This window comes from Dreissena polymorpha, chromosome 14 (genome assembly GCF_020536995.1).
Source record: "Dreissena polymorpha isolate Duluth1 chromosome 14, UMN_Dpol_1.0, whole genome shotgun sequence".
NCBI classification, from domain to species: domain Eukaryota; kingdom Metazoa; phylum Mollusca; class Bivalvia; order Myida; family Dreissenidae; genus Dreissena; species Dreissena polymorpha.
Genome location: NC_068368.1, coordinates 43,225,527 through 43,235,732, shown reverse-complemented (window position 1 = coordinate 43,235,732; position 10,206 = coordinate 43,225,527). Strand labels below are relative to the sequence as shown.

The 10,206-nt window shown below is 36.8% G+C and overlaps 1 protein-coding gene across 1 annotated transcript; it reads left to right on the top strand.

The window, feature by feature from the left end:
- The first annotated feature begins 2,514 nt into the window (after positions 1-2,514).
- LOC127857794 (muscarinic acetylcholine receptor M4-like) lies at positions 2,515-9,832 on the top strand. The gene is made up of 2 exons (XM_052394464.1): positions 2,515-2,661; positions 7,987-9,832. Exon 2 carries the CDS (start codon positions 8,004-8,006, stop codon positions 9,510-9,512), a length of 1,509 nt encoding a protein of 502 aa, XP_052250424.1. The 5' UTR covers positions 2,515-2,661; positions 7,987-8,003; the 3' UTR covers positions 9,513-9,832.
- The last annotated feature ends 374 nt before the right edge of the window (positions 9,833-10,206 follow it).

Here is a 10,206-nt window from a genome sequence, read left to right as displayed (position 1 = left end):
CGGCTAGAGAATTTTTAATTAGCTTGAACGCGATTTTTAAATAAAAATATTAATTAAAAAAAACACTTAGATCTACGTTTTAGACTAGACCAGATACTTTTAATAAAAAAGTTTGCTTCTACCTAAAATGTTACTGTGTTTTGCTTATAAATATTTCCGGACCAATTTTATTTAAAATCAGAAACTTTCGGCTATAGATTTGTGCATAAACATTTTAACTGATAATTATATACTTAAATAAGAAACATCAATAACGAAATAATAAATGTTTAGTAGAACAAGAATATCAGTGAAACTGATCGATGCTCCCCGATGATGCGCTTTGTCAATCTATGTGTTAATAACAACCTAAAAACCTAGTATTAGCCTCGATGACCTTGACCCCAGTGACCTCAAACCTCATAAAAAGGCAGAGGTTTATGCAAGGTACCTGCATGCCAAATATGAAAGAGATCGGTAAAGAATAGAAGGTGCTATGATAAACTGTAACAAACGTGTGACGGAAAAATATATTATAAGCCTCGGTGACCTTGACCTTGACCCCAGTGACCTCAAACCTCATTAAATGGTAGAGGTCTATGCAAGGCACCTACATGCCAAATCTGAAAGAGATCGGTAAAGAATTGAAGGTGCTATGAGAAACTGTAACAAAAGTGTTACGGAAAAATCTATTATTAGCCTCGGTGACCTTGACCCAAGTGACCTCAAACGTCATCAAAAGGTAGAGGTCCATGCAAGATACCTACATGCCAAATATGAAAGAGATCGGTAAAGAATTGAAGATGCTATGATAAACTGTAACAAAAGTGTAACGGAAAAATCTATTATTAGCCTCGGTGACCTTGACCTTTACCCCAGTGATCTAAAACCTCATCAAAAGGTAGAGGTCCATGCAAGGTACCTACATGCCAAATATGAAAGAGATTGGTAAAGTATTGAAGGCGCTATGAGAAACGGTAACAAAAGTGTGAAGAAAAGAAGTAAGAAAGGAAGGAAGGACAAACTGACAACTATATGCTCGGCCGAAATTTTATTTCGGGGAGCATAAAAACTAAGATATGTACTATTCAATAAAAAAAAGTCAGCCTCGGTCTTGAATCTTATAAAAATTATCTTATAAAATTTCTTAATGAGCATCTCCGGAACTATAGAAGTTTTTAATAAAGAACTTTTTTTCAAAGGCAAATACATGCATCTAATTTTCAATATAATTGTGTACCTCCGCCAAAAATCTTTCAAAGTTTCGATACAAAATATTTCACTAATGACGCTAAAAATCACAAAGTTTACTTCAGACTTTAGATCCAGATATAACCTTTAAAGTTCTTCATATTTTTTCATAAAACTTGAAATCTGGACAGATGGCAATATGGAGATTATGCATGTTATTTCATTTTGTTCCTACGTCAAGAATTATGGTTGCTATGGCAACAAATAAACTAGAAATATTGCTGAAAATGTAGGATCCTGCGATAACTTTAAAAGTTCTTCATATTTGTTCATGAAACTTGAAACATAGACAGATGTCAATATGGAGATAATGCAGGTCATTTCATTTTGTGCCTACGTCAAGAATTCTGGTTGCTATGGCTATGCTTAATGCATTGTTTTATTTGTCATCCTATAATAGTATGTGCGGTCCTCACAGTCTAATCAGAACGACATTTTTCGCCTAAAATGGAACTCCTTTTAAAGCGGGTATATACGATTTTGTCAAATATTTATGAATTTATATAAAATGTGTAAAAAATTATTATATATATATTTCAATATAAATTAAAATAAAACTTAAGAAGAACATGTGTCGAAAAATGCGAAATAAGCCAGATATTTAATTCTGAAATTGAAAACGGCTGTACAGCCGAATTCGCCAGCATGTATACCATACATGTACGATGGGAATCTAAACTTAGTTTAACGGTTTATTTGAATTCCCGCAACGATATCTATTCATACGACACACGAACACTAACTCCGATCTAATACAAAGACGAATGCTTCGGTTATTGTAGGAAAATATGTACGTCACAATCGGCTCGTGGCGCTAATTTGTCTTTGCTGCATTTTATGAAATTCGGCTTTAATGTATAATTTTTCTTTCCCATTTTATGTAATTGTAACATATTATATCAATATATTACAATTAAACACATATAAAAAATCGTTTACACATTTTATATAAATTCATAAATATTTGACAAAATCGTATATACCCGCTTTAACTACTCTTGGTGAAATGACTTTGACATCACTTGTTTGACAGCTATATGTACACATAACAACATATCTATATCGGTAAATGATATTTGCCATTTGCATTCATTTACATCACTTAATAATAATTTTTGTTAGTCATACAAACGTTAAATATAAATACTCGTCTAGTTCTTGGTAAACATGGACACATAATGAGCGTTCTATTTAGAAAGGATGTTTCTGAATGATTTAATACGGACTTCAGCGTATAACTTATTAAAATGCTTGCATATCAAAGCGTCATCTCAAGTAAAGGAAGTTTAAGTTTAAACATATTTTATTTCCAAAATGACAAATACAAATAAATTACAATTCACTCAATATATTATTGAACAAGGGTTGGACCTTAAGTTCTACAACATTATCGGGTGTCTTTCCCTAGAGTATAAAGTTACATAAATAGAGGTAAGTGATTAAGATGCAAATATTAATCGTCGTTTTGGAAATCTTACGAAAAACTACTTAAAATGATAGATGCAACTACAGACCTACTACTTTTACTATACTGATAGTAATAATAATAATACTTATAATAGTAATAATAATAATAATAATAATAATAATAATAATGATAGTAATAATAATTAAATATTTCTTTTGTATTAAACACTTTTTTTTCTAATTTAGCTTTGTGTACACATCGGTCTTACTGACAATAACGAAGTGACGTCACCATCTATGATGAGTGATTTATGGGAGGCTTTGTTCGAATCGAATGAAGTTTCGGTTACAATCCACTTAATCAATTCGCATCAATTCGAAATAATGCATATGTTTAAAGAGTTCCTTTTTCGGCGTAGCTGTACTAAGCCAGCTTTTCACCTTACCTGACCTTTGTAAGTGTCAAATAAAATTCTAATAAAATTTCCCGCGGCTAGGTACGAATGAATTCACTTCATTTATTCCATTGGCTGATTTGAGTATACCACCAGAACATTGGAAACATATCCGCGTCTTTGTAACACTGTTCTACTGCATGAAACAATTTTATCTCTAATGAAAAGGCTTAAAGGATAGAACAGTTTTACACTCAATTCTCGATATCAATACAGTTTGTGCGTGCACCTTTTATTTTCATAGAAATACCAGCGCAAAAGCGTTTACACTTAAAAGGCTATGTTCTCATATTTAGTACTTACTTCCATATTCCTGTCAACATGCAAACATGTAAAAGTATTAAGAGCAGTGGAAGCGAGGCCTCACTTTAAATGATTGCATTTCAACCCGCGAGGTATCGAGTTTATATACAGGTCATCACCGGAGTTCGCGGCCAGTAAAATAATCGTTATATAATAACGACGCTATCCGTGAACTAGGTGACCTGGAATTTTCTTTAGACCAGAAATATTTTAAATGAAGGTATTCAGCAATAAAATTATGGTATGTCAATAATAGATTCTTAATGTGTTTTCAGCAATACAATGATAAATATTGTTTTTGATTTATTTAACAATAATTATTCCACCATATTGACTAATGTATTAAGCATGGGCGCGATGATTCTCGATACGGTTAATAATCGAATCAAATGGCAATGCCCGACAAACCACTAAAACAGGTTTATTCGAAGAACGCGCCAATAAATACGGATAATTCGCGTGTGGCCGGTTGACTCATATGTTTTAATTTCACTTCCATTCTTCTTTTGGTTTTCTGTTTTGTTTCTATAGGTTTATGACCAGCAATATGTAACAGCAATATGTAATAATGTAAAATAAGCCGCGAAAACTCCGCGTAACATCCCGTACTGCGTGTGATGCAGCCAAGAACTGCACAGAAAAAGACGTTCGCTATCCTTGATCTCATTCATTGAACTATCAACGCCGTATATCTTTTTTAAAGATATTTCTTGTCTCTTCTGTTTAAAAAGCCATTTAGCCATCGCACCATCCTTTTGTGGCTATTTCCTTTATCCTGTGTGTTTCTGTAACATTTTGGTGGATTTCACTCGGTTCTACGTCGAGAGATGATCGTTTTGGGGTACGTTTGCGTTTTTGTCCAAATCCTATTGCCAAAACGTTGTTTGTCATGGGATTTGCATATAGGAGAATGGGCTTTTTTTAAAGTTGTATTGTATATATATCCTTTTCAATGTCCGAACGTAGTGTACTTACTTCCATATACTGAAGAGACATCACTGGCTATCATGTGAATACGCGAACCATTTACAAATAATATACGATTACTAATTAAAGAATAGTTATTAGTTGACCAATTTCAATAGGGTTTTGTTTCTTTTTGTTCAATTTTTTTAGTGTTTTTCGACAGGGGAGTTAAATTGAAAGCGAAAAAGACAAATGACTAGGAAATAAATAGCGAGCCATTATAAAATGGGTCTTGTGACAAATGCGCCCAACGTAGCTCCAGACTAGCCTGTGCATTCTGGATCTATCCTGCCCGCTAATGAGACCAAGAAACCTTCCAGACTAGCCTGTGCATTCTGGATCTATCCTGCCCGCTAATGAGACCACGAAACATTCTAGACTAGCCTGTGCATTCTGGATCTATCCTGCCCGCTAATGAGACCACGAAACCTTCCAGACTAGCCTGTGCATTCTGGATCTATCCTGCCCGCTAATGAGACCACGAAACCTTCCAGACTAGCCTGTGCATTCTGGATCTATCCTGCCCGCTAATGAGACCACGAAACCTTCCAGACTAGCCTGTGCATTCTGGATCTATCCTGCCCGCTAATGAGACCACGAAACCTTCCAGACTAGCCTGTGCATTCTGGATCTATCCTGCCCGCCAATGAGACCACGAAACATTCTAGACTAGCCTGTGCATTCTGGATCTATCCTGCCCGCTAATGAGACCACGAAACCTTCCAGACTAGCCTGTGCATTCTGGATCTATCCTGCCCGCTAATGAGACCACGAAACATTCTAGACTAGCCTGTGCATTCTGGATCTATCCTGCCCGCTAATGAGACCACGAAACCTTCCAGACTAGCCTGTGCATTCTGGATCTATCCTGCCCGCTAATGAGACCACGAAACCTTCCAGACTAGCCTGTGCATTCTGGATCTATCCTGCCCGCTAATGAGACCACGAAACATTCTAGACTAGCCTGTGCATTCTGGATCTATCCTGCCCGCTAATGAGACCACGAAACATTCTAGACTAGCCTGTGCATTCTGGATCTATCCTGCCCGCTAATGAGACCACGAAACCTCCCGAGACTTAAAAGAGGACAGGCTAATCTGGGGGCCACACTTTTCGCATATATTTGCTTTTCGTTAAGTAGAGACGTTCTCCAAACGAAAACTTCCATAGCAGCGGAAAGTGTCGTCTTCGATTAGCTTTGTTGAATGCACTTGCTTATTTGGGATGATACTTTACGCAAATGCTTAAAGATCAGTGTGTGGCTTTAATATCATTGAAATACAACATGTCATTGTCCTGACAAAATACCGCTGAAATACAACATGTCATTATCCTGACAAAATACCGCGTTGGATTGTTTTGTATATTTCGAATATATAATTCATTTGCAATATGAACATAAAATGTTGGTGAATTATCATTCGTTAATACTTTCCATGATATTAAAACTATTTTCTTTGTTCGAATGAATGCGTGCATTCATGTCATAGCTATCGCGTGCACACGCGTAACAGAGATCGCTGAATAATATTTTGTTATATCTGTCCTCATATTTGTAACAAGGTTATTACCATGTTGTGGGTCTTTAAAACATTTATTAAGATATTCCCAGAGATTTCTAGCGAACAGATTGTTGGCTTACTAGATTTGCTTTTTGTTTTATTAGTCTATGATGTAAATCTGTAACTTTAGGTCCTGAAAATATATTAGAGCTTTTATAGATCTCATTTTTTTAAACGTTTAATTATTATTTAACACAAAGGTGTTAAATTAATTGCCTGTCGAATATTTTGCATCGATAATAAGTTAAATATCTATGTCCGTTACTTTGTCATTTCATCAATTCCAGAATGCCAGCAATCATATCCCCACAAATCAATTCAGAGTTCCGAACTATTCAACCGCCTTTGTCATGTAAACACTGAACACATAACTTTACAAAGTATATAATATTCAGATTACTTATTTGGTCACAACATGTTTTAAGATAAATGAGTACATATACATTATTCGTCAATTCACTTTACATTTAGTTCTTTAAGCAGTTAAAGTGTTTGGGTTTTAGTATAGGCAATACACCATTTAATGCCTCAAACCTTTTAACGCTTTATTTTTATTCAATTTATTCAATGTCTTTACAGTAGTTGTAAGTATACTTAATTTTGTTGTGTGTTGGTTTATTAAGTATTTTATTTGTATAACATTTTTTTGAATATAATATCGAAGACATTAATTCAATGTCAATTTTTATCATCGAACTTTGCATTGTTAGCCTGACCAATCACTACCCAAAACATATATTCTTTCATACCGGTAATCTAATGGTTTAGATCATGCATCGGAAACACAAGTATGTATTTGTACGCGTTTTAATCGTTGTCGATAGTACAGGGATGTGTGTAGGGCGTGTTTGTCCTGTGTCTATAGAACAGGGTTGTTGTAGGGCGTGTTTGTCCTGTGTCTATAGAACAGGGTTGTTGTAGGGCGTGTTTCTCCTGTGTCTATAGAACAGGGTTGTTGTAGGGCGTGTTTATCCTGTGTCTATAGAACAGGGTTTTTGTAGGGCGTGTTTATCCTGTGTCTATAGAACAGGGTTGTTGTAGGGCGTGCTTATCCTGTGTCTATAGAACAGGGTTGTTGTAGGGCGTGTTTGTCCTGTATCTATAAAACAGGGTTGTTGTAGGTGTTGTTTATCCTGTGTCTATAGAACAGGGTTGTTGAAGGGCGTGTTTGTCATGTGTCTATAGAGCAGGGTTGTTGTAGGACGTGTTTATCCTGTGTCTATAGAACAGGGTTGTTGTAGGGCGTGTTTCTCCTGTGTCAATAGAACAGGTTTGTTGTAGGGCGTGTTTATCCTGTGTCTATAGAACAGGGTTGTTGTAGGGCGTGTTTCTCCTGTGTCTATAGAACAGGGTTGTTGTAGGGCGTGTTTGTCCTGTGTCTATAGAACAGGGTTGTTGTAGGGCGTGTTCATCCTGTGTCTATAGAACAGGTTTGTTGTAGGGCGTGTTTGTCCTGTGTCTTTTTTTGCGCTGTATCCGATGGTTTGAGAATCGGCCACTCAACTCCTCTAAACGACCAAGTGCTTTCTTTACTGTCGAAGCAGCACAAGTTTCGCTTTATTTTCAAACCCAAAACTTATATTAATGCATCGTCTTTGCCTTTCTTCACGACATTCGCTCGCAAATAATATCATAATAAGCGAGGTCAAAGCAAAACAATCACCATTGTCTTAATGAACCATTTGTTCAAACATTATTTGAACGAACGTTCCCAGCTCGTTACTTAAGTACAGCTGCTATCAATCACCGTAACGGACACAACACATTCCATCCACGCGGAGAGCGACGACGTCGGACGTTGTCTGGTTAACGCTCGCCACATCTATAATTTACGAGAACATGTACTCGGATCCGCATTCTGTGTAAATATATCGGTCAAACTGTGTATGGTGACCATAGTTTAAATTATTTAAAGCAAAATCAATGTTCTGTTTAATTTTCGTGTTGTTTCTTGTGTTCTCAACATGCATATTGGTATTATTTTTTTTGTAATTTTGTAACACTATGCAAACAAATACTTGTACATTTTATTTGTTGTTACACGTGTTTTCTTTTTGTTTCAGAAAGTTGGATTAGCAGCATGATGAACAAGAGTGACAACGACACAAATCAACTGATGACGTCATTTGATCTTCTTAACGACATGAACGCCGCGGAGAGTCAGCGGCTGATACCAACGGCACTTTTTCTCGGCATTATCGCCGTGCTCGGAATCCTCGGTAACGCGTTGGTTATCCATATTTATCGTACCCGTTACAAGCTATCCAATGCGAAAATCTTCATCGTTAGCGTTTCCGCCGTGGACATGTTCTCGTGTTGTATCGCGATACCGTTCGAGATCATCTTGCTCATGGACCAGTTCACTTTTGAGCAGGCGTGGATGTGCAAAAGTTCCAGGTTTTTCAACACGCTAAGCACGTGCGCGTCTTCTTTTATTTTGTTCTTTGTCGCCGTGGACCGATTTCGAAAGGTGTGCAGACCTTTTCAGAGGCAAATAACTACCAGTTTTGCGACAAAATTATGCATTGTGTCGGTGGCATTGGGCGTGGTGGTGGCTCTACCAGCGTTCTGGATGTACGGAAAGAAAACGTTTGTGGTAAAGCAGGATACTATAGACGAGGCGGTGATTGGGTCCGAATGCTCCACGGCTGATGCCATGAAAGGTTCCATATTTCCTTTAATTAACATAGCAATGCAGAGCGTTTTGTTTGTTACCGGCATTGTAGCAATATCCGTTCTTTATTGTCTGATTGGATGCAAGATAAAGAAGCAATCTAAAAAGATGCGACTTATGATGGTGAGAAGTATGTCGATTCCTATGACGCCATCAAGTTGTGTGGAAAATGGAGTTGATATTCCTGGAGAAATCGATCCTGGGCGACACAACCACGAGGACGTCATTTCGCGCAAAAACAATGACAATAAAAAGCAGAATGAACGTAAAAAACGCAAATCAGAGAAAAGCACGGATGAATCGTGGACTAGGGATACGGAAGTTTCTTACACAAGCTACGAAAAGGAAGAGCACGCCGAAGTGAATCGGGGGAAGACAAAACAAACAGATAAGCAGACCAAAGTCAGTGATGATCAAAACGTGACCCCTAAAGATACAAATTATAACTATGAACAATCCGAGCGTGTCAAAACAATTGAAAGCACGGGGAGTTCGGAACGCGTCAATGAAAATAAAGGCACAGGGACATTAAAAAGGCAGTTATCAAACGCTGGCAGTCAGATTTTTCACGTCATTCGGCGGATAACGTCTCACACGTCTGACGAAAAGTTAGACTCGGCAAGGAAATCCCAATGCCTGAAGGAAGTCAGGGCGAGAAAAACAGCCTTCATTATGTTTCTTATCTCTCTTGCCTTCATTCTGAGCTATCTCCCACATCTGATTCTAATGGCGACTCGTGTCGTTAAATATCAATTTATTGAACAACTCAGCGACGACGGACTAGCGACGTACAAGTTTTTCTTGCGATCGTATTTTCTTAACTGTGCTATTAACCCTGTAATTTACGGCCTTTGTGATGTACGGTTTCGCCTTTATTATAATGAATTCTTCAGTCGCTGTTTTTCTCGGAAATAACCGACCGTGCAACGAGGCAAAGAGAAGTCTTGATGAACTATATAATACATTAAATATGTTTTTCTTTGAAAAATTGTTGAAAACTGTCGTATAACGCTTGTGACAATCAAAAGCCAAGGTAGGATTATCGGACCGTAGTCTCGTTTGAAATGTTATCTAACGGAATGAACGTAAGATAACATGTTTGTGATTAGGAAATGCCGTTAAAATGTCTACAACTTACACGTAACAAATACTGGTTCCAATATTAAATTGCATTAATTGAACTACAAATAAAAAATGCGCCCGTGTATAAGAGGGTTTATGCTTGTGGACAAAAATATATTTTTCTATTTTGCTATATTGTGCACGAGATACAAATGCCGATTGTAAGATTGTTTGGCTTGTATTGCTTCCTAACTTCCCGGGTTTGAGTACCGAGCAGACAGTCTTTTGTATTTAACTTTTATTCAGCTTGTTGTATTGCTCTTATAATGGTTGAAGACGTTTCCAAGTATCACATATTTGATATGTTTTACCAATTTGAATGAAATTTTTTCAAAAACGCTAACAACACTGAACAAACCCCTTATATGAATCGAATATGGTCGCTACAACTTTACAATTACATACTTAAAAATGATATAACATTCTGTGATCTTTTCAGACAGAATTTTAAACTTGTTGAAATTGTGGGTTTTAGCTGGTTTTGTAT

Bases quoted from the DNA above. Each gene is read 5' to 3' on its own strand.
- LOC127857794 (XM_052394464.1), top strand. From the start codon at position 8,004: ATGATGAACAAGAGTGACAACGACACAAATCAACTGATGACGTCATTT.